At 40.8% G+C, this 24,455-nt stretch overlaps 1 protein-coding gene across 6 annotated transcripts in view; it reads right to left on the bottom strand.

Annotated features, from left to right (window-relative positions):
• Nucleotides 1-24,455, bottom strand: part of HECTD4 (HECT domain E3 ubiquitin protein ligase 4) — a 168,215-nt gene that overhangs the window by 50,233 nt on the left and 93,527 nt on the right. For 3 of the 6 annotated variants that reach the window (XM_040250847.1, XM_040250848.1, XM_040250850.1), the window contains exons 19-38: nt 23,457-23,610; nt 22,592-22,692; nt 20,623-20,821; nt 18,406-18,552; nt 17,191-17,295; nt 15,903-16,066; nt 15,087-15,320; nt 13,757-13,949; nt 13,397-13,501; nt 12,742-12,830; nt 12,182-12,357; nt 10,205-10,340; nt 9,970-10,111; nt 9,556-9,722; nt 7,178-7,324; nt 6,313-6,497; nt 3,886-4,039; nt 2,723-3,003; nt 2,319-2,508; nt 984-1,065 (exon numbers count right to left, since the gene is read on the bottom strand). In XM_040250847.1, the coding sequence (XP_040106781.1) occupies nt 984-1,065; nt 2,319-2,508; nt 2,723-3,003; nt 3,886-4,039; nt 6,313-6,497; nt 7,178-7,324; nt 9,556-9,722; nt 9,970-10,111; nt 10,205-10,340; nt 12,182-12,357; nt 12,742-12,830; nt 13,397-13,501; nt 13,757-13,949; nt 15,087-15,320; nt 15,903-16,066; nt 17,191-17,295; nt 18,406-18,552; nt 20,623-20,821; nt 22,592-22,692; nt 23,457-23,610 (3,151 nt within the window). The remainder of the gene's footprint in view (nt 1-983; nt 1,066-2,318; nt 2,509-2,722; nt 3,004-3,885; nt 4,040-6,312; nt 6,498-7,177; nt 7,325-9,555; nt 9,723-9,969; nt 10,112-10,204; nt 10,341-12,181; nt 12,358-12,741; nt 12,831-13,396; nt 13,502-13,756; nt 13,950-15,086; nt 15,321-15,902; nt 16,067-17,190; nt 17,296-18,405; nt 18,553-20,622; nt 20,822-22,591; nt 22,693-23,456; nt 23,611-24,455) is intronic. The other 3 variants (XM_040250852.1, XM_040250851.1, XM_040250849.1) reach the window with 2 other exon arrangements.

Genomic DNA, 24,455 nt, shown 5'->3' with positions numbered 1-24,455 from the left:
CTCCTGCATTGGCAGGTAGATTTTTTACTGCTGAGCCACCAGGGAAGCTCAGAGCATTTCATCAAATGGGTATAATAATTTCTTTAAGAAATCTCCTATTTATGGGTACATGAATTCTATTTTATTTTTTACAAACATAACTGCTAAGAATAAGCTTGTCTCTGGATACTTGAAAATGCCCTATTTACCCTCATCCTGGCAATAAAGGGTATCATCAATCTTAACATTATCAGGGTGATATGGTAAAAATGATACAATACTATTATTTTTATTTTTTCCCTTTATTTATTTACTGTGTAATTTGTGAGACTGGACATATTTTTTATGGGCTATTTGTCTTTATTTCTTATTATCCATTATTATTACTCTTTTAACCTTTCACCCTATGATCACTTTTAAACTATTTTTATGCTGTAGAACTTTCTTAACAGAGATAAGAAAATTTCTAGGTCAAAATCAAGAGTTCTCTTCCCTATTTTGATATTAATGATAAATTGATCTTTTTAAATTTAAACCTTTTATTTTCTATTGGGGTATTAACAATATTGTGATAGTTTCAATATGGGTAAACCTATGGCTGATTCATGTTGATGTTTGGTAGAAACCAATGCAAAACAAATGGTAAAGCAAATTATCCTTCAATTAAAACAAAACACAATACTGTGATAGTTTCAGGTGAACAGTGCAGGGGACTCAGCTATACATATACATGTATCCATTCCCCCCCTAACTTCCCTCCCATCCAGGCTGTCATATAACATTGAGTAGAGTTCCATGCGCTATACTGTAGGTCCTTGTTGGTTAGATGATAAATTGATTTTGACTAATCTTCTTGAAAATAGCCTCAATGACTTCAATTTCTCACCCTGCTTCTTTGTGGTAACGTGAATGTTTTAAAAAAAATTTCTCCTGAAAACCTGAAGCCTGGCAAATGTTCTCAACTGTGGTTCCTGTTGGAGCAGGTTCCTCCACGTTGGGGTTACCTTCGTCATGTCTCGGTCCATTTTCACAACTTTCTCCATGTTGGCACCAGTACCAAGTCGGAAGGGCCGTCCTTCTGAGCTACTGAAATGGGAAGTCAGAGAGAGGCAATGATTTTACAGGATGGTCACAGCTGGGGACTGCAGGCCATGAGGCAACCTGGTAATGGTCAGGCCACCATTACATGCTGTAACAAAAATCCACAGTAAGACTCAATTTTTCAAAAGGAAATGCTCTTTATTGCTCAATTATAGCACTTTTAGGGATCAAAACAATTTTTTTTAGAGTTATAATGATAATTAAACACCTGTGTGAAGATGACAAACTAAGTGACAAGATGATCCTAAAATAAAGAGAAGGCCAGGCCCATGGGAGGCCTCAGTGAGGGATCTAAATCTCCAAGTGAGGCGGTTTTAATGACAGCCTGGACTAGTGCCTGAGTGTGAATGATTGGATCTCCCTTTCTAAGAATTTAGTTTCCCCTGCCTCCTCAACCTGGCTCTCAAAAAAGCTTTCACCAAGTTTGTATGAAGACATTTCACAGTGCCCAGGAATGTTCCTTGGAAATTTCTTCATCTGTGTGCTGACTTTCCCTGACTCAGCTTACCCTATGCAGTAGCCCACAGTGCTTTTGATTTCTATGATGGCAGACAAGGAACCCAATTATGAGGATGACACCATCATTCAATCATTCATTTGAAGAGAGGACTCTTCCATCTGAGACAAACATCTCTTCTAAATTCCCTAAATTTCTCTTCTAAATTCCCTAAATTTCTCCTAAATTTAGGAGTTTGTATTCTGTGGGACCTTGTCATTGTCCTGGATTCCACTAACAGGGCCCTGCAGGTTTGTAATCTTTGGACAATAATTATATTTTCACTTCTTTGTTGAGCAATCGTATAGTTCATACGTCCAATTAATTATGGCTTTTGAAAAAGCTTCTTACTTCTTTGCCTCATAGTCAACGGTGTCCCTAATTTTACTATGACTGAGGGGTGCCCATAACTGAAAACCAAGCTGCACTATTCCTTCTCACAGATGAGGTCACACTACAGACTTGGCTGGACACAAATGATACAGACTCAGTAGGACTTGCACTCTGTTGGGTCCAGAGAGACAGTACAGAGTTATGGTTAAAAGTTCAGGCTCTGAAGTCAGAGGGACCTGTGTCTACGTTTCAGCTCTGCCTCAGTTTGTTCGTGTGTAACGACAGGGATGATAGTAGTAGTGATTACTTGTGAAGAGGGCTGAGATGGTTGACATCGGTAAGGGGTTTACTCAGCACAGTGTCTGTGACATGGCTCATGCTTGAAGGCATGGACTATTACGATCATCACCTTAGTAATGGCTGCAGAACTTCATGGGACGACTGGTCTTCCCGCTTGTGGATGAAGATAGAGAGCTTGCCATCCACTGCTTCACTCTCTTCTCCGGGATCTTTATCGCCTTTTAAGGAATTCTTGGGGCTGGTTTTTGTCAACGTGGTGTCAGGTTCAGAAGCGGTTGGAGAAAGGACTGTCTGACATCCTTTAAGCAAACAGAAACATTGCAAAGTTGTTTGTGCAGCTCCCCTGGATGGGGAAGCACTGGCTTTGGAATCTCTCTTTCCTCCCTCTCTCCTACCCTTTCCCCCTTTCCTTTTATCACAGGAAGCATAGCTGCGACTGTGGACAAGGGAAAGCTTGGTCTGATCATCCACAGGAAGTGACGGTGCCTTTCTCCCGTCCTGGAGGTGACTCACCTGGGACCACGTAGTCTGCCAGCTTTGCCAAGAGCAGCGAGGCGATCTTGGACGCTGGGTCGCTGGGATCCTCCTGCTCGCTGTTTAGGGAGGGGACGGAGTAGCTCCAGGGTGGGAGCTCCACGTTCCCACAGTCTTCTACGCTCATCAGCGGGAGTGCCGCCCGGCACAGCTGAAGAATGATAAGAACCAGCTTTGGGGATGGGCGTTGGTCAAGTAGCAGGGAGAGGAGTTTGGACACACAAGCTGGCTGGCTCAGGATGGCTTTACCTATGTGACTCCTGCAAAGAGAGGAAGAAAAGGGCCACAACGTTGGGGACGCTGATCTATAGAAATTCAGAAACAAAGGTTAAACAAACTGAATTCAGATTTCACGCAAAGACACAGATTTTTGGCAATATGTTTTCATGAAGGTTTTTTTTTAATAACCATCTGATGAAGGCTCATAATTGACCAGTAATACTTTAAAAGATTTTTGAAAATTCTTTGATTCCTTATGTTTAGTTAATTGAGATCCTCTAGTTCAGCATGATTCACAGAGCATCAATGCTTAGAAACCCAAGCTAGGAGGCTTTTAGTCTAGTCTTTTATTCCTTTTCAAGAAGTGCTTCAAGACCAAAGAGATAATACAGTGCTGTACAGACCTCAAGAGTCTGGGCTCTGCCACAGCTGAACCTGTTACATTTCAGCAGAAATCAGAAAATAAGCAGCCTTAGGTGGACAAACCTCTGTGGGCCTCACAGCTCACACATGATTAAACCTCCAAAGAATATCTTCTTTCAAAGACACAGCACGAGAAGGTGAATTAATTACAAGTCCTGGCTGGTTAGTCTTTAATCTTGCTATAATGAAGGTTAAGCTGTTTGGTTACTGAATGCAGTGGTACTGACCTGAAAGGCTAGCAGCTGTTACCAGCAAAGTATTGGAGCAAATGATAATATATTATTTTATAGTATAGATATTCAAATAAATAAGTTCCACATTTTGGAACTAAATGCTATTTTTCAATGACTGTATTCTCTACTATTTTTCTTGAGGCAGGAGCATGTCATGACAGCCTAATAAATTAGATGTTTCTAAAGACAGCCACCCTCTCCCCAAAGGAATTCCATCACTCAGAGGAAAAGCCACCTCCTCCCATAGCTCCAGGGGGCCTTCCATACCTTGAGAGATCATTGAGGAGACTCAGGACGTCCTGGAGGGCGTCGTTCCCGGCAGCCTGGTTGCCACAGCACTCAGTCGCTCGGGCAAGGTGATTTGTGAGAAGGCTGGACACCTGACGGGCCAGACCTGAGTGCACAGCCTCTGTGGAGCCGCCTTCAGAGTTCAAGCAAGAAAAAGCATGGTGAAAACCCCAGGAAGGCATGGTGGGTCTGCAGCTGTGGCGGGTCTGCACTAAAGCCTCCCTTTGCCCAATTTTTCTTTAACCTGCTCAGTATTTTGTTAGCCATCCGATTAGTGTCTCTCATTAGATAACAACTGGGCATGGCAACCCACTCCAGTATTCTTGCCTGAAGAATCCACATGGACAGAGGAGCCTGGTGGGCTAGTCCATGGGGTTGCAGAGCTGGACGTGACTGAGCGACTAAGCACACACAGAAACATAAAGAAGGTAACAGTAACTTGAAAAATGATTCAATGTTGGGGAAATATGTAGTTCTTTTTTTTTTTCTTTTATCTTCAGCAGTTGCAGCCTGCAGGCTCAGCTGCTCCAAGGCATGTGGGATCTTAGTTCCCCAACCAGGGATTGATCCTGCATTCCCTGCATTGCAAGGTGGATTCTTAAGCACTAGACCACCAGGGAAGTCCCAGGAAAATATATTTTTCTTAATTAAAATTGAATATAATTAATCCACACAAAACCTAGAAACATACTTTGATAGGGAAGAATTATCATTTTACTGGGATGAAAACATCTTTTTTTTTCGTGAAGTAGTTGATGTACAATATAAATTACAGGTGTACAATATAGTGATTCACAATTTTTAAAGGTTGTATTCCATTTTTAGTTATAAAACATTGGCTATATTCCCTGTGTTGCCCAGTATGTCCTTGTAGCTTACTTTATACACAACAGTTTAGGGCTTCCCCAGTGGCTCAGACTGTAAAGCGTCTGCCTGCAATGAGGGAGACCTGGATTCGATCCCTGGGTCAGGAAGATCCCCTGGAGAAGGAAATGGCAACCCACTCCAGTACTCTTGCCTGGAAAATTTTACGGCCTGAGGAGCCTGGTGGGCTATAGTCCATGGGGTCCCGGAGTCGGACGCGACTGAGCGACGTCACTCTCACTTTCACAGTGCCCTCCCCTTATACAGCCCCTCCCCTCTCCCTTTCCCCACTGGTAAACACTAGTTTGTTGTCTGTGAATCTGTTTCTTTTTTGGAAAACATCCTGATATTTAACTCACACCCAACCTCTTCTCAAACACAGTAAAAGATTTTCTTGGATTTTTCCATTTTCAAGCACCTCTCATAAAAGCCACAAAAGTTAACTGCCACTGACTGTTCATTCTACTTGGGATGTCTTCTTTACCCCTCAAGAAAAATGCTCACATCACCTTCTTTGGGAAGCTCTGCCTGATTCCTTAGTACAGAGGGTCTGTGAGGACCTCTATGCTCCTCCTACAGCACCTTGTGCTCACCTTGATCACGGCATTCATTACACTGGAATTATTTGTTCACTGGCCTATTTCCCCCACTAGACCATACATTTTAAGGGGAGGAACAATACCTTAGTCATCCTATGCCTGGCTCCCTGAACAATAAAAGGCACAGCGAATGACATGTTATATACCTTGCTGACTGAACATATGATTGGGAAATAACATCTCAAAAGCACAACTGAAAAATCGTTTCATAAAAGTATCTATTTAGGCACCAGGAGCAGTGACGGCAAGAAGGAAAAGAAAGATGTCTTCAATTTCCTGGGGTCACTATCCTCTTTCAGGTGGTCATTACTCCTCCCAGCCCCCTCAGCTTCACTGAGGTGTGACTAGCAAATAAAAACTGTATATACTCAGTCTGTAGAATGTGAGGTTTTTAAAAGGTATATAATGTGCCGATTACCTCTCTGTGTGTGTGTATGGCGGGTAAAAATACAAGACATCTTCTCGGCGAGTTTCAAGTATAAGTGAAGTGTCATGAACTCTAATCACAAAGCTGTACATTAGGGCTCCAGAACTTACTCATCTTATAGCAGAAAGTGTGTCCTTTGGAACAAAAGCTCCCCATTCCCCTTGCCCCCTAGCCTTGGTGACCACTGTTCTACTCTCTGGTTTCTATCAGTTTGGCTTTTTAGATTCCACACATAAGTGTGATCACTGCAGTATTTGTCTTTCTGTGCCTGGCTTATTTCACTTAGCATAATGTCTTTTGCGTTAGGATATTGTTAAATGTCATAGCACAGTGATAAATTTTCACAGAACCATGCTGATGAAGAGGCTCCCATGAAATCATAATTGATTAAATCAATCTAGTTATGTAATTTAATAGTCTTTCTTTTCCCCATCAAGCACAAATACCAAAAAAAAGAAAAAACATCGATAGAAGAAATCAAGGAGCTCTGTTACAGAAAGGGATCCTGCTTCTCACCTTCTTCTTTTTCCCATTCAACGCAGCGGTTGGCAAGCACCTGGAAGGCTGCCCAGGCCATGGTGGCCACCTTCTGCTTCTTGGTTTGTTTCTCACTAGAGCTGGACTCAGTCTGACTGCTCAAGCTGCATAGTCGATCCATGAGCTGAACAAGGCCACTCCGCACCAGGCACTTCTCTTCACTCCTGGCCAGACAGAAAGGGTTGATTGAAAGAAACATAACTGACCAGCTCTTAGGAACTTCTCACTTAAGATCCAGGTTATCAAAGGGCCATAAAACATGTCAACATAGTCCTTTATTTACAACTTAGGATCCTACCATGTAAAACTCAACACAGAAATTTTTAGAATGATGACTTCCTTCATAAATAATGAATTTCAAGTTCTGGTTAGTTCATACAGGACAGCAAAGTAAAAATCAATGGAATCAACACAAGGTTATCATAATAGAAAAAAATTGCATATTTTATCATAAGGGGATTTAAAGACTGACTTCATGAATGCTTGATATCTTCAAACTCTTAATCAAGTAATGAAGAAAGGAAATGTGCAAAGGCAAAAAGAATATAATAAGTAACTTCCTAGGGGCCTTTTCTTTCCTTCAAACTTCTCCATTTTGCCAATGTAACATAATTTCTAATGGGGATCCACCTTTGATCATGTAGGAACTCAACAATAAAAATTTACATAGTAACTTTAGGTGTTTGTCAGGCGATAGGCTCATTTAATCAGAGTGATAGTGTCACTGGATAATCAAAACCAAAAAATCCTTTTTAAAAATATTTTTAATAAATAAAAATATTTCTATTTAATTGATGACATTGTGGTATAACTTACATACACTATAAAGCATTTCTTTGCTTACCTGGTGTAAGGTATAGTACACAAGAGTCCAATGCTATTTGCACACGCGATAGGGTAACGTGCGCACAAAGACACCACAGAGGTCATGGTCTCACCGAAGGCTTCCTGGACCTGCTCGACCATCCCACCACAGGTCAGTTCTTCAATTCTAGGAAACAGAACCAAAGCTCAGGCTTCCTCAACTGTGTCAAGAACAGCAATAGTGAACACGAAAGCAGGAGAGGCCTTCTGAGAAACACAAAAGTGGCTAGATGAATCCAGAACTGAAGGAACCTTGGAGACTGGTGTTTCCCAAAGTGCTGGACCACAGAAGGCTGTTGGGCAGGGTTCCTAAGACTGCCTCAGAGACAATGCCCACACTCTAGGATGCTGTGGGAAATCCTAGGTTAGGTAAAGGTAAGCAGGGTTCCTCACTCCAGGACAACTCAAGGCGTTAAAGTCCTTCATATCTCTCAGAGCAGGAGAATGGTACCCAACATTTCCCAAATTTATTTAATGATGAAACCATTCATTTGAGACAGGCCTGCCTCATCCCATGCAGTACTGAATACTGTAAATGCAATTGTACTAATGAGAAAGCCAAGACACAAATACATTAGCTAAGTGTCCTTTGCAAGTTCACACTCCAATTATTAGCAGAATATGAGAATCCAGTTGGGAAATAAAGACTTTCCCAGTGTAAAAACACAACCTGGGATAGATTCTACAGCAATTAATTTTAGTTGAAAACTGGAACTACTGGATTTATCTACAAAGATATGCAACATAATATTGCTTATAATAGTGAAATAAACAAAAACTATGATTTAAAAATAGGAAATTGGCTTAATAAAGGTTCAAGGATATGGTACAATGCTATATAAGCACTAAAACATTATAGGAGATCACTAAGGTTAGAATAAAGACTGAACAAATATGCTAAAACATTAGTGGGTTTTATTTTAAAACGCTGGATTTACAGGTGATTTTTATCTTGTACTTTGGGGATTTTCTGCACTTTTTAAAATGTCTGACATATGGTGTTAATAATGTCATGAGGGAAATGTAACGTAATGAGGGGAAAAGGAATAATGCTGCCAGGGTTACAGAGAAACTTCTGGAAGTGAACTGTGGTACTCATTAGTGTAACTCACTAAGCCTTCTGGGAACCGCCGTGGTCGGGTGGGCATGTGACTAGTCTGGCCAGTGAGCCAGAGCTCTGACAAGGGGCCTGACAGCTTTCCAAGATGGTTGTCCCCTCCTCTGTCCCAAGCTCTCTGTAATTACCAGGAGCCAAGATAGACTTGTGAGGGACATGAGCAAAAACTAAAATTTAGTTTTTTAAGGTACTGAGATTTTGGGAGTTGTTTGTTTCCAAAGAATAACCTGGCTTCTCCTGATCGACACAGAAATTTCTTAAGACAGTCATGTTAGCTCTTAGTTCACGTTTCCCTCCAGCTATTGCTTCTGCTTCTTGGCCAGAGTTCCTGAGAGCTGTCAGGAGGCACAAGCAGCCTCCAGCAGTTGCAGTCCAGTCTTTGCAGAGAATGCTTTTTCTATTTCTATCTAAGTACCTTTGAAGCCCAGTTGGGCATTAGTGTAGAAAAACTCCTCACAAATAAGTTAAAACCCTTCCTCAAAGTTAGTATCTACAATTATGTTATTAGAAATTTGACCCAATAAAAATAAGCACAGAGCATACAAAACTATAGGTATATAAGGTATGTAGGCATATAAGGTTGTCACCTGCAGCACTACAGAGGTTTCTCTGTAACACTGGCAGCATTATTCCTTCTCCCCTCATTACGTTACATTCCCCTCATGACACAGTCTTAATAGAAAAGCAAAACAGAACAGGAAGAAGAAAGGAGGGATGAAAGAACAGATGGAGAGTGAAAGAGAGAATGAATGAACCCATGTGTTCATCAGCAGCTGAGGAGTTAAATACATGTAGCATGTAACAGAGCTCTGTGAAGGTCTTAAAAGCTATAAGGCAGAGCTATACATATTAACATGAAAAGATACAGATGACCAAAATATATTGAGGAAAACAACTGATTACAATAAGGCACGCGAAATATAAACTGAATTGAGTTAAAAAAAAAAATCACACACAAACACTTAAGCATACAAGGAAAATGAAATAGCTATTTATGTGTGTATAGTTGATGAAACAAGCTCTTAATAGTGAAATTTAGAAAAGGAAGGTAAGGAGAATTTACTTTTTGTTACATGTGCTGAATTTTTTAATTATATCCTGTACCATTTTTAGAAAAATATATTATTTTAGGGGAAAACACTAGCGAACACCATGATCTAACATTTGGCCCCAAGAGGAATCTTTGGAACGGCCTTTGCCCATTCCAGACAGGACAGGATAAACTAACAGAAACAACTGACCTGGGTCCTCCCTGAAGGACCATTGTCACTGGACCCACAAGGTGTGTCACTCCCCCGACTCGCACGGCAGCCGTCAGCAACTCCCGCATGTGCACCAACGCCTGCTTGCGGGTGTTTCCGCGCCGCCATCTCGTCTGTGCGGCCAGAAGAAAGCTGCTGCTGGACACCTGAACACGTGAGAAGGAAATACACCTGACTCCTGCGGTCACAGCACCTCTCACGCTACTCAGCTACTTGGCAAAACATGATGTACAGGGACATCCACAGCGGTCCAGCGGCTGGAGCTCCGAGTTCACAGTGCAGGGGACCCGGGCTCGATTCCTGGTCGGGGAACTAGATCCCACATGCCACAACTAAGACCCAGCATGCTCAAACAAATAAACATTACAAAACAAACAAAAAACATGGACGTACAGCTTGGTCAGGGTTGGTGCCGATGAAAGCAAACAGCTGCCCCAGCAGGACGCTGTAGGTGGGCTTGTCCCTGCTGTCCTCTATGGCCAATGACTGCAGGAGTGTGAAGGAGCTGCTGCGGTGGCTGGTCACGTGGCGCCGCCTACGGCCAAACAAGAGACCCGCTCAGGGAGTGTGTTGTGGTGAACGTGCGTGGCAGCATGTGCGGATCCGACCTTGGCCCTCAGCTATTTACCTCTGATTTGCTCTAGTAAATTCCAAATCTTCATTACCGATCATTTCCAGGTCAGAAGGAGCTGACATGCTGCGAAGGAAAACAGGCTGCCGCACAGCATGAGAGATCACCTTAGTTTCAGAGGCTGATTTACAAGCTGGAACAGAAAGGAAGAAGGTTGACGTATCTGCTATCCTATTTGTAAGAATGACACAGCGACAGCAAAAACCAACAAGGAACCACCAAACTAAGAATACCTTCGTTTTCTGGGAAATTGGCCCCCAAACCAGCCAGCACAACGCACAGATGATTTTTAGGCCAATTTTTAAAAAATTTGAAAACCGAGGTTTAAACCTCGAATACCAAGGTTAAAAATTACTTCAGCTTGAAAAACCACATTCTTTTATTAAATTGAGTTTCCAAAGAAAACCTGAAAAATTCATCTAATTTCATAAACTAACAGTGTTAACTTTATGTTTTTATTTATTTTGGCCGGGCCATGTGGCTGGTGGGATCTTGGTTCCCTAACCAGGGATTAAACCAGGGTCCTCAGGAGGGAAAGCCAGGAGTCCTAACCACGGGACTGCCAGGGAATTCCCATTGTTAACTTTAATATAAGGATTCTAAAAATCAAGAGAGGACAGGGAAAATAGTCTCTGGAAGCAAATACTCTTAATTCAAATAAATGCAGATCATTTTTTTTCAGAGACAGCCTTTGATTCCCCCTTTAATCCTGGATTTACTTTGCTGACTTACTGCCATTTGGTGAAACCTCTGCTTTGATCACAGCTGGTGTGACTAAATATTACACTTTTCCTAGAATCTGACTGGCCCTTCCTATAAGACATACAGCTCCTATCCAGGAAATAGGTGTTTTGTAAAAGAATACTTTAATGGAAGCAGACAAAACTGCATGTGCTGATCAGCTAAGAAAAAAGATGTTAAGAAAGTTGAGGTCATTTTGCATCTGTCTTAAGAACAGTTAGATAGCTTCAATTTTTAAAAAAATTATAATTTTTGAAGATATTATCTCTTAGGAAACTACTGGTTCAACATCTCTGGTGCCAAGAGCCTCTTGGAAAGCACCACTAGCCTTACTGAGTAGGAAACTTTTGGGGGGGCCTTTAATGAACTCAGGCTAACACAGCCCTCTGGCCGTGGCACAGCAGATCGTGTGGCATGCGATCATCATCTCATGTCTGGAAAGCTTTCCCTGATGTTCTCAGGGAGGGAAACCCTATTACTGAGATCAGAAACCTAGGAGTCATTCCAGACTTCTCTCCCTAGTGAGAAGAGCCCTGGGTAGTCAGCTGGGATGAAAACAAGTTCACTTGTTCCATAGTGTCCAGCAGGCAATGGGGCTAGACGACATGGAGTCTTTCGTTTAAGAACTTGTTTATGACTTATTCTCTTGAGTGAGAATTAACACTTGCTATTACGGGCTCTGCCCAGTGTTGTGGATCTGACTTAAGTAGAAGACTCATTGATTTCCCTGAGAAATGTATTCTCAGGCTAACAATTAAAATGTGACCAGGAAAAAAATTAATAGTGCAAATGTATGCTAGAAGGTTCCACATAATTACTAAAGAGGAAATGCAAACTCAGTTTCAAGAGGAAAATATGATGCAGAACAGGATTCACAAAGTTGACTAATTATATGTTGCTATGAAAATGATAGTCTATAACCTGAAAGTGAGGATGACTGGATTATAAAAATATATGTCACTGCGCTCCTTAGATGCTCCCCCAAAACTAAACAAGGCAGGTGACAAGGCACCCCCCAATGCTCAGATGACTCACAAAGCACCACATGACTTCAGTGGAAAGTATTTTTTGGCTGGAAAAAGTAAAAAGCAAAATAACATTGAAATTTCCTTTTTTTCCTTTCTACAAGTACACAAGAGTTATTTTCTTTCCTTTTTTTTAAAAAAATAACTAGTATATGTTTTATGAACAGACTAGCGCAGAGAGCCTTGCGGGGCTTGCTGTCAGCAGTACCCGGTGTTTCCGCAGGGGTCCCTGAGATGCTTCTCGTGAGGCCAGACTGGGCCGCAATGGTGACATGCAGCAACAGCTCGGCTCGGTTCATTAGACTCTTCACTAATGTCTTCGTTTTAGCCAGTGGGTGCGAGGGTTTCTGAATAAGAGAATTCACTTCTTGTAGGAACTTCTCCCTATAAAGAAAGACTGATGTGCATTTAGTCGTCCTCTGGTTTACCAAAACCGAAGTGTTTAATCACAGAGGGTATGAGAAGACAGAAGAGAAATGAAATGGAAGTAACCTGATAAGCATCGCCTGCCTTCTCCCTGCCCCATCCAAGGAAGGCAGTGCTTTAACTGTGGCCAGTTTTAGTTCCTCTTGCCCAGTTTTAGATGCCTATATGCTAACTCTTGAAGGTTAAAATCATAATTTCCAAATACCAAAGAAGTTTCAACTCTAAAATATTTAGTGAATGCATAATATTTTTAAAAATATCTGTTAAGAGATGCGATCTTTGCATTTTATTTTGAGCATCAAAGTGATAAATTAGCTTTACACAGTTACTAACATCACTAACCTCAGAGATAGCACCATGTTTTCAAGATCATTTCCATCAAAGGAGACTTCCTTCATTGAACACAAAAGTTCTAGTTCTTTCATTTTGCTCTAAAGAAGGAAAAATCAAGAAAAGATGGTATGCAGGATCTGCAAAAACCGAATTTTACTGTACGTGTTACAAGAAACAGAAAATTTCAGGGACAAAAACCCACCTTTGGTCCATGTTTCTACACCAGAAGCACATTCATAAGTTACTACTTGATATTTTAATGATCAAAAATGGCATTGACTACTTTCCAGGGATTTCTTCATTGCTTATAACTCTCGTCTTTTTTAAAAAGGCTTGGAAGCAGAATTTCACAATGATAATAACTGCTCTATAGAACTATTAATCAGTTGAATAATTTGAGTAACTGACTCTTTGTATCACTGACATGTTAACCTAATCAACTTTATTTAACCTTTTTTAGAGATTGGGTACATTTTGAGGTATGCAACATTTTAAGAATGACATTTTTTAAATTTCCACATACAGTATATATCATTGTATTGGGCTGGACAAAAAGTTCGTTTGGGTTTTCTGAAAGAGGTTACAGAAAAACCTGAGCAAAATTTTTGGCCGACCCAATATGACAAACAGCAATGCCCAGTGATGAGTCATACAACTTGCTCACCTCGTTAAAATGATAATCATAGAAGAAAGGCATGTTGTTCTCCAGTTTCCCCTGCATGGCATCATCAACTTCACTCTGCCATTTCTGCTCCAATTCTGCAACACTCTGACATATTAAAATAGAAAACAACGTGAAACTAGATGCAAAATAAGGAATCTGTGACTTTAGAAATTTTAGTCACAGTAACTCTTTAAAATTCAGACACTTCTTTTTCTACTATGTTAGTTCCTGTTACAGAATACAGTCATTCAATATTTTTTCTCTCTTTTTCAGATCACTTTTTAAACATCGTTAAATTTTTAGGAAAGACGTCATTTCCAACAGTTATGAGACATCTAAATGCTTTTAACTTTCACTTACCTGCAGCTGTCTCTCCATGGCATTGAGTTTCTTAAATGTTTCTCCCATGATTTTACACAGTAAATCATATTCCTCAGCATGTTCTTCTTGATACTGGAAATTTATTAGGGACTGCAGTGCATCAACTAAGTTCAAGTGCTTAATAACACATGATACCACCATTTCCTCCATCACATCTGGCTGAATTACTTCTCTGTGATCACAAGGGAAACTAGTCAGATACGTGCCATGCTCTAGGTGTACCAACACTGTATTTTTATAGATGGAAGAATGTCACTTTAAGTATACTAAATATCCAGCACACGATCTTTAGTACAATAAAGTGGCATGAACGTGATGATGGCTCTCATAACAAGATGGCAATAACTTAACAGGTAAACTGACACTGGCCAATGAAGCTGAAAATCCAAATTAAACAGACTTGATTTTCTACTATTTGTAAAATTTTGAGCTAGAGTTATATTAAAGTTGGAATAGCTCTAATGCTAATAAAAGATCTTTGGCACCATTTATCTGCCAATTCATTATATGCAGTATTATGGTTCATAGTATTTTAGGCATATGGATGTTAGGCTGAAAACAATGGTGCTTTTGTATTTTTTCACATTAAATTTCATCTATTCTTTAAATTCTTCTCTCTGAAATGGCTAATCTTGCCTCGGAAGGCAGAACAGAGGCCTGCAAAACAGACTTGACTTTAAGCAAGAATACCACAAGGACATCTGTCACTGTAACACCTCACATTCTAAAGACCATTAGCATCTCTCTGGGCATCGAAAACAAATAAATGCCTCTAGACTCCATGGAAACCATGATGACTACCATGACTCCTTAAAGTAGAAGGTTAAACCACCTGAGAAAAACCTAGAACTCATCAAGTGTTAGCCTGTATCAAAATCATATGGAAAACTTGGGCCCCATTCTTCAAAGGTTCTGATTTAGTAGGTGTGAAATGGGGCTAAAGAACTAACAAGTTCTCAAGTGATACTAATGCTGTTGACTGAGAGCCCACACTTTGAAGCCTGTTGACCAGGAATACCACTTGGGGTACTCCCCACAATACCTGGTTAACATTCATTAAGTACATGTAAAATTAAAGGTTCAAGAATATCACTAATGGTACAATGGTTAAGACTCCACGCTTCCAATGCAGGGGGCACAGGTTTGATCCCTGCTTGGGGAACAAAGATCCTGCATGCCAGTTGGTAGGGCAAAGATAAAATAAAAATAAATGAAAGATTAATTTGCTAGACTACAAAAAGAAATACATCCCCTTCACTTGTTTAAACATTTTTTCATTGGGAAAATAAAATGCTATAGAGCAACATACTTTATACTTGGTCTAAACTGTGGTCTAGCACGCCCAGAAATTTCCCTGAGCTTTATCATGATTCCTGGAGGCAGCCTGATCCGGGGCAGGTCAAAGTAGTTTCCAACAGGAGGCACGAGGACATCAGATGGGTAAGTGAACTCTCTATCTTCCTCAATGGTCAGAGGCAGCGGAGATGGGCTTGGAGTAAGGGCAGGGGAGATCACACCGTTGGCCTCTACCTGCCACTGGCACCTGAGCATAAAGAAAAGAGATTCTTCACCTCCTCCTCTATCTGGAAAATTACTTAACATTTGCAGATATATTAAGCACATGAAGGATCACACTATGTGCTAAGAACTTATTCATCAAACCTCCTCCAGAGGCTTAAGAAAAATGAACATTACATGAAACCCCATCTTTGGGACTCTGCCTGCTCCCCAACATTTTATTATGCAAACTTTTAAATATATAGAAAAGTTGAAGGAAATATATGGTTAATATGCAAATACAGACAGCTGAGATTCTAGAATAAGCATTTTGTCTGTTTGGTTTATTATCCATCTGCCCATCCTTTTGGGGATCCTTTAATTTAATTATACAATATTTGGGTTGGAGAAAGGTTTATACAGTTCAAGGCTGCAATTTCACATTTAGTACAGGAAGGACCACAAGGCACTTTGGTGTAATTTTCATCTTATTTCTTAGACACAGAGATACCCACAGGACTGGCAGGCAGTAGGCCCAATCAGCTGGGAAATGTACTAAAAGCAGTTTTTCACATAAAGTCCTCTTTCCTTTGTGAGCAAAACCAGTCTGATTTGAAGTCTTTGTTACCTTTGTAAGAGTTTGGACCGCAACAGCTCCTGACAGGTTTCTTCTTCTTTGGTAATTTCTGGTCCGTTGTATAGGATTCTTAACATGGAACAAGCTAACACAGATAGACCTAAAGCCAGGTCTACCAGAAAGGGTAAGCCTCCTGACACATCCTCCGAAGACTCCTACAATGCAGACAGGGCAAACCGCACTGGTCAGTTACACGGCGGAGCACGTCACCTGTGCTGCATCACACTGCACTGTCCCCAACCACGAGGGCTCACAGAGCAGCGTCAAGTATCATTGCTATGGGACACAGAGACAGCACCCAACACCATGAGGAGACAGATGGTGGCTCTGGAATGACCACAGAGTGAAGTCTCAACACAATTCTGGAGAGAGAAGAGCCGATAAGACTCCATATTAGAAACAGCACAAAACACATGCGAGACTTTTTGGACGGCTTCCTCTCTGCTGAACTATCCAGGCATAAAGCACTGTCGTGTTCTGCCACCTCCATCCTGTGCCTGAACGAAGATGCTGTCAATGATTACACTGAACTCATTCAATAACTATTCACTGAGTGCCTAGTGTGTACCAGCCATTGTGCTAGGTGCCTGAGAGAAAGCAGAGAACAAAATGAAGATGCCTGCCCTCATGGAGCTTACATTCTAGAAGAGAATCCCACTCTAGAGAGTCTTGGCTTGGTTAAACTTAAGCAACCTCCCAGTGCTAAAATGCGTTATACAAATCAGTCAACTAGAGGGGTTAGGAGAACTCTTACTACTCTCTCTTCCTCTCTTTTTCCATGTGGGAGAGGAATTTAAATAGATTCCTGGGAGGAAAGTAACTGGCACTATTAAAAGGAGTAGATTTAAACTATATACAGAGTGTAACATGAGTAAATAAGCACAGACAGATCTAGACCGGCAAGAAGAGCCTTTGGGAACTGAATAAAAAGAATCCAATTCTACTACTTTGAAAACCAGAATCCAAGTGCTCACTTCTATCAGGTGTTCAGTCTTCCTCACCCTCTGGAGAGACGCTAGCGGCAGACCACCTCTCCAGGCTTTGAAACTGGGCCCCTAACAAGGGATTCTTTCTGTGGTGCTACACTGAGTTTAGGTCTTAGCTAGTTTTATTCCATGAAACTATAACTTCTGTTAATGGTCTTCCTACAGCCAAGTGGAAGAGATGGATGAAACAGTAGCTCATATTCTGCCCTGTTTCCAAGGCAAATATGATGTATGTAACCAAGGCACACAGGAAAAAGTACATTCTGCCCACAGCAGTGGTTAGGTTCAAATACCTGAGCGCGAACTGTGCAAGCAAAGCCCCACATAGCCTTATCGGGAGTGTTGTGTTCACGGCCACTTCTCATTTCAAAGGAGAAGGTGACTGTATCTCCTTCCACCTTAAAATTTAAGGGGGGAAAATGCACTTTAAAAACAAAACACACAATTTGCAAGAAAGCAATGAATTTTAGAGATTTACTTTCGAAAAGGACCACAGCAATATTTCACTCCTTTCCTCACTTGCTTTTCGATTCAAATTCCATCCCCTCTCAGCTGGAAACCAACCTTTCAGCTGTCTCTGCTGACCAGGGAGCTTTGGGAATGAGGCATCTGTGAAATGGGCCACAATTGCCCAATGGTGGGACCAGAGTAAAGATCAAATCTTGAGCCTAATTTCAATAAATTCCCCAGGTTTCTGCGCTTTCTGCCTTCCCCTCTCCACTATTACCACCTTACTTGTGCCAATAAGGTGGGCAAATAGACAATGTCTTGAAGAACACAGAGAGTGCTGAAAGACCATGCTCTGTGTTGTAGAACCAACAACGTGAGTAAGAGACAAAACGTAGGAAATCAGAAAACAATTCAGTCTTGTGTTAATCTGATCTGGCTGCATCTGGGCTACCCATCTGGAGGTAACTTGCTGCCTGTGGCTGAATTAAAGCAGGTATGTAATATATTTGAGATAAAGGCTATGGGAACAGACTCTGGAGAGGTCTGCAGGTCTCAATGGGCATTTCCGTTCATATTTATATTCTAGGTAGACATACTTCAAGTTGAAGCCCACATTACAAAGCATGGCTCCAATCTCATCAGTTTGAGAATGGATCATTGTTTTTGCTCTCAAGTCCCCAGTTCATTTGAAAACACTGATTCCATATTTTAAAAAGGCAACAGCCCTGTGGTTCTAGGACACCCCTCATGAGGGAGTCTAGAGAATAAGTGAGCGGGAAGAACTAGCCGTCCTTTCAATGGCCAGGGAAAAGATGCTGTGACAACCTCAGCCTACGGAATGACCTATAGAAAAGATCCAAGTTCTGGAGTGGATAGGGGTCTGATGTCTTATAAATGAAAGGAAGCTCATTCTAGTGAGTTTAAGGCCTATCTAAGACCCCCACCTCAATAAAAGTCCCCATGGCAAATTTTCTCTAGAGTTACAGTTAATCCTTGGGCCCATGAGGAATGCAAGGTCATTTTCTTTTCTAGGAAGCGAATGTGCCTGAATACCATACCTTTACCAAGTCTTTCGGCCAACCAGTTCCTAAGACACTACGGCTGCCATATCCCAGTGTATTGCCTCCATACTCAGCAACCTTCCTACTGTTTGTGTTAGGCCCCGCGTATATCACCAACTTCAAAACAGAAAATATACTGTTAGACTGTAAAAGAAAAACAAAAACAACATCTACAAATAAAAAGGCTGCAAAAAAATCTTTGTTTAAAAACACATTTATAACCAGGCACTGGGGTCATTATAACTAATATTTCCTGATTTTTTTTCTTTAGGTACAACTGATACTGGTTTAGATGCAATCAGCCATTGGTATTTACAGGGTAGCCTCAGAGTAGTAACAAATATTAGCATGATTTAATTGGCTTGGGGACCTCACATTAAAATAAGTTATACTCAGCTACTATACATATTTTTTTTAAAATCTGTTTTAATTCTAAGTAATGAGATATAGCCTATTAATGACAGCTATAGTTTGCCCCTTAAATCCTCCCCCAAATTAATAAAGTGAGCAAATACAGATGGTAAGATGGTTATAGTTAACATAACAACAAAAGTCAAAAAAATTTAATGAGTGAATATTTTAAAAGATGCAACAAATTGAAAATAAGCCATGTATTCTTAGAATGTTGCTTAATGGTATAGAAAGAAAATGACACAAATTTGGGTCAGAAAAGGGGCTGCTTCTTCTTGGGTCAATTTTCATGTATCAGTATTTTTCTTCTATAAAAGTTATTCATTTATACACAGTTAACAAACTTTCTATTAATAACATGCAGGAAAAACATTTAGAGGTCATTTGGCATTCAAATACTTTCATAGGAAGAAGGCTCTGGCTTCTGTAAATACCAAATTCTATCTTGTAACATGTACTCTGACCACCACTGAGTTCAGTTCAGATCTAAAAGCTGCATTTTAAGCCCTAGATGCTTCATCACTTTGTGATTTCTTACCCTTCTGCACCTTTGGGGGACACCAGCCATGGACCACTGGAAAAGTAAGTGTTACTTTTATCCATGTAGTAAGCCTCCCTGAGCCTACATTTTAACACTAATGTCTACGCAGGTGGAGGTTAGCTTACATCAGAAGATGCAAGTTACTATTTTTTTAAAAGGAGAAACAAAATGACACCAGCTAAAATGGTAACACCTTCCATTTCCATTTTAAATAGTTATTAAATGAATGTAGGAAATAGGGGTAGCTACTGCCAGGAGCTATGAAGTGGGATAGACTGATGCCAGGAGATATATTTTTTGGAAAACCCACTAAAGAATTTTCTAAATTCTCTTGCTTCCAGCGAAGGTGAGTTTGAGGGGCAAGTCTTAAACCCCTTTAGACATCTGGGAATCGTCACTATCCTAGAAGATAAGGGGGGAAAGAGGATACTATAATTTGCCCAGTAATGTGTTTTACCATCTCAGTATTTACAGTTAACAAGTTCTCTATTTTTAACCTAAAACCCTCCCTTGAAGGCATTTAAGATCATTTGCCCTTATACATTTCACAGACAAAGACAACAGATAATTAACAATTCACATAAAAAAACCCTGTGTGCATACAACACTATCAGACAATCCTTCAGTTGTACCTGTATGTACATGTCACAATTTTATTACCCTTTCCACATAAGTTCAACAGAATAGTTTGCAATGCAACAATTAGAAACAAAGGAAAATACTTCAACCCCTAAAATGATTTCTTTTACTTACTATTGTTAACCACTAGGTTAAAAACTATAATTCCTCAAACTATGTGGGCTCTGAGGTAAGGGCAAAGAAGAACAAATAGTTTAAATAAATATAAACCAGGTCCTAGGCACATCTGAAGCCCTTCTATAAAAAGCCACCTTCTCCCAAAAGATACATGAGAAGCCCCAAGAACTGGGCAGCGAGACCTTTTGAAGTGAATGGACACTCACATCCACAGGAATCCCAAGCACAGAGGGAAGGCAAGAGGTAAACAGCATGCAGCACTTTTGAAAGCTTACAAAAGTCCACTTTCAACATGTCATTAAAACACTGCTCTTGGACTGCAGAGGTGCTGGCTCTGACTCTGCCAGTCACTACCCTGTAAGGCGTTATCTTAAAAGTTCTCCCTAAGAGATCTCTGCAGACAGAAATAAGTCAAGAATGGTGACCAGCAGCAAAGAAAAATAAGAAGCATCTAAAGAAAACAGCTTATTAGAGGTGAAGCCAACACTAAAGCAGTTCTCGCTTACTTTGTCATAGTCGTATTGCGAAGAGCATCTGCTATCAAATCTAAGGTACAGGCAGCGAGCTCCGGGGATGTGGACAGTTTCTTTAAATTTATAGTTGTCTCTGACAGGGTGGACTGTTTCCACAGTCTTCCCAGCAGCCCATGGAGCAGGAATCTTTAAACCAGTGAGAAATCCTGGCTCCTCCTTCTCTTCCAGCATTCTAAAACCAGACAAAGAGAAAGCAATGGAGCTTAACAGAAAGGAAAGGAAAAGGTATACACAGTAAAATACGAAAGGTTAAGAAATTTTGCTTTAATTTTCTACAATATGCAGTATGACAACACTGTAACCAAAAACAAACAAAAAACCTTTTATTTATTATTGGCCTCACTGCACTGTGTAGCATGTAGGATCTAGTTCCCCGACCAGGGATCAAACCCAGGCCCACCGCGCAGTATAAGTGCAGAGTCTTAGCCACTGGACCACCACGTAAGTCCCCAGAAATGTTTTTTAAACTCCTATATTTAAGGTGCTTTTTCCTTTGTTAGACAATATATTTGCAACCCCCCCCTTTTTTTTCAAGGGAGAAGCCGAATTCATACCCAGAAGAAGACCACCTTGCTAACTCTCATTTAAAACTCCTCAGGGGAAAAAAAAGATACTGTAAAGGGCCTTTAAGACTGGCCACTTTCCAAATCGCACAGGAAGTGTCCTGCAAAGTCTCCTCTTGTTGATAACTAAAATGCCAACTGTTAAAAACCCCATGAGTCTACATGACTACTTTTACTGTAATTTTTACTAAAGAAAAGTGCCTTTGAAGGTCCTCGTCTCTATTGTAATTCAACTCTCAGGGTCTTCACAGACCAAGTTTGTATCATGGAATGCAAACTCTGATACCCTAAATTCAGCTGTTGTGGAATTCTCTTTTTCTGTTTCAGCTTTGTGCTATCTAATGTGGGGGTTACTTTGTCAAGTGTGGCCATTTAAATTGAATCTAAATGAAACACAATTAAAATTCAGTTTCTTGGACACACTGGCCACTCAGAAAGAGGTCAATAACAGCAGGTGGCCATGGGCGACAGCCCTGAACAGAGATACAGACTTTTATCGCCACAGAAAGCTCAACTGGATAGCATGCGGCTCTAGAAAACCCAGGAAGTCCTTCATTTCTGATCAGTGTTCTTAAAGACAGCTTTAGTGAGAAGTAACTGACATATAATAGATAGCACATATTTAAAGTATACATTTTGATAAGCTTAGCCTTCTGTAGACACCTTTGAAGTCTCCTCCGTCCTCATGGGAATCCTGGTGGTCACTTCTTCATTTTCTTTCACTGGAAATTAGTTTGTATTTTGTATCTTATATAACTAGAATCATAGTTTGTACTTCTTAGGGGGCTCTGACTTTTTTCACTCAGCCTAAGTATCCTAAGACTCAACTGTGTTGTTGAAAATATCAGTGGTTCATTCATTTTTATTGCTGAATAGGATTCCACTACACGGATACACCACAGTGTGTTACCCTTTCACTTGTTGATGGACTTTTGGACTTGTTTCTTATTTTGGACTATTCTAACTAAAGCTGTTGTGTGAACCTTCACATACAAGTCTCTGTAAGAATCTGTGCCTTCTTTTCTTTTGTGTACATACCTAAAAGTGGAATAGCTGGATCACATGGTAGATATATTTTTACTTTTTTTTTTTTTTTTATATTTTTACTTTTTAAGAAACTGTCAAGCTGTACATTTCCATCATTAGTATAGGAAAAATTTTCAGTTTTGAACTAATCTCTTGATCTGCAGGGAAATTTATTCTAACCTGTTCCTATAATCTCCAAAGCCATTCTCTTTAATTATCTGTAAAGGTTTGGCCCTGAAGTCTCTGTCTTTTCCCAGTTAAAAAAATCACAAAGGGAGTACTACAGAGGGAGTAGTAGGCTTTCACCAGAGAAAAACATGGCAGAGGTTCCTGCAGGAAGCAGTGCTTCTTACCTCTCATCCGGCAAAAGCCTGCCCTTCTGGTCTGATGCACCACATGGGGAACAGCTCACCTCAGCAAAAACCGGACACTGGGTTTTAAGCAGCAAAGCCGTCTGAAACACAAAAGCATCGTGTCCTAAAGTGCTTACATGTCAGTTATCTGGATGGTGAAAGTGAAAGTTGCTCGGTCGTATCTAACTCTTTGTGACCCCATGGACTACACAGTCCATGGATTTCTCCAAGCCAGAATACTGGAGTGGGTAACCTTTCCCTTCTCCAGGGGATCTTCCCAACCCAGGGATCGAACCCAGGTCTCCTGCATCGCAGGCAGATTCTTTACCAGCTGAGCCACCAGGGAAGCCCAAGAATACTGGAGTGGGTAGCCTATCCCTTCTCTAGCAGATCTTCCCGACCCAGGAATCAAACTGGTGTCTCCTGCACTGCAGGCGGATTCTTTACCAACTGAGCTATCAAAGACGCCCATCTGGATGGTACTAGAGCCAAACTTAGAATTCTCACTAAGTCATCTTTTCATAATCCCAGTCTGTTCTCTTTCACTAAGAAATGCTTTGCTACTTAGACCACTTAGTATCATTTTAACTCTGGAACATATCATTTATATTCGTTACCAATATCCAGCAAGGGCTCAGGAGACTAAATATAATGGAAGGATCTCAGTCGCACCATAGATAGCATTTTTACAGTTCACTGGCAATTAATATTTGTTAAACGAATGCAGTAAGTAATTTAGTCAAACAAACTGTTTTCCCTTACTAGTTCAACTTATTTTTATGACACAATGTTTCGCTTCATTGCACCTTTATTTCATTTTCTGCTCTCAAAGAGCAGTTCACTTTAGCACACCTTAGGACCATACCTGACTGGTATAGAGTACCAGCTGCACTAGCTGAGGCATCAGGGCATCAGCCATGGTCAAAGTTTGTAAATTTGGATGCATCAGGGAAGTGAGTAACACTGGGAGAAGGTGACCGAGCATAGTAGCCTTAGTAACTTGTTCCAAGCCTTTTAACCTACAAAAGTTCAAGAAAACATACAGCTTCATCAATTCTCAGGCATGAGAAGAGGCCACTATCATTATTCTTTGACACATTCTCTTAAACTGCATCTCCTGGTACTAGCTAAGCATTTATTGTTCCAGCAATTCAGTCTACAAATGTCCCATCTCCCACGAGGGAGAGGGAAAGAACAGAAATCTAGTAATAGAATTTACCTTTGAACTGTGATTTTTTTTTTGCCCTACCAAGTTTATATGGTGCATTTCATAGCACCTTCGAAGCACTTTATAAATGGGTTCTAAAATGCAAACAGGTACTCTAGTTACCACCTGCAAGTTCCTTTGGCTCTGGGGCTGCGGGCTGCAGTGTTGCACTGAGTCTCTGATAAGGAGACAGGGAATGGCTACAACACTGACTCAGCGGCCTAAAGAAACTGGTTCCCATGTGGGACAGAGGCAAGTAGACTTTTAAATTTGTCTTTAAAAATCATGCTCTTCCCCCCGCCCCCTGTGTTTTACTGACATATAACTGACATCACTGTATAAACTTAAGATGTACAATATAATGATCTGATACATGTATATATTGTGAAATGATTACCTAAAATCCTATTCTTAATAACTCATCCTCTGCTCGAAGAAAGAAGGTATGTGACTCACCCAAAGAAACATGTGGGTTATGTAAATTCTCTAAACTACTTCGGATGCTGGGGTTGGAACCAGAGACATCCCTCACATCTCCCCGGCTCTCGGACCGTACGGACTGTATGTCCTCCCCAGGCAGATCTGCTCCACGTGCCCACAGTGAACCTGACATGTCCCAACAAGCCCCAGTGCAATGACTTTCTGGATCATACTGTT

Source organism: Oryx dammah, unplaced genomic scaffold, assembly GCF_014754425.2.
Source record: "Oryx dammah isolate SB20612 unplaced genomic scaffold, SCBI_Odam_1.1 HiC_scaffold_12, whole genome shotgun sequence".
Taxonomy (NCBI): domain Eukaryota; kingdom Metazoa; phylum Chordata; class Mammalia; order Artiodactyla; family Bovidae; genus Oryx; species Oryx dammah.
This window is presented reverse-complemented; position numbering and strand designations above follow the sequence as displayed.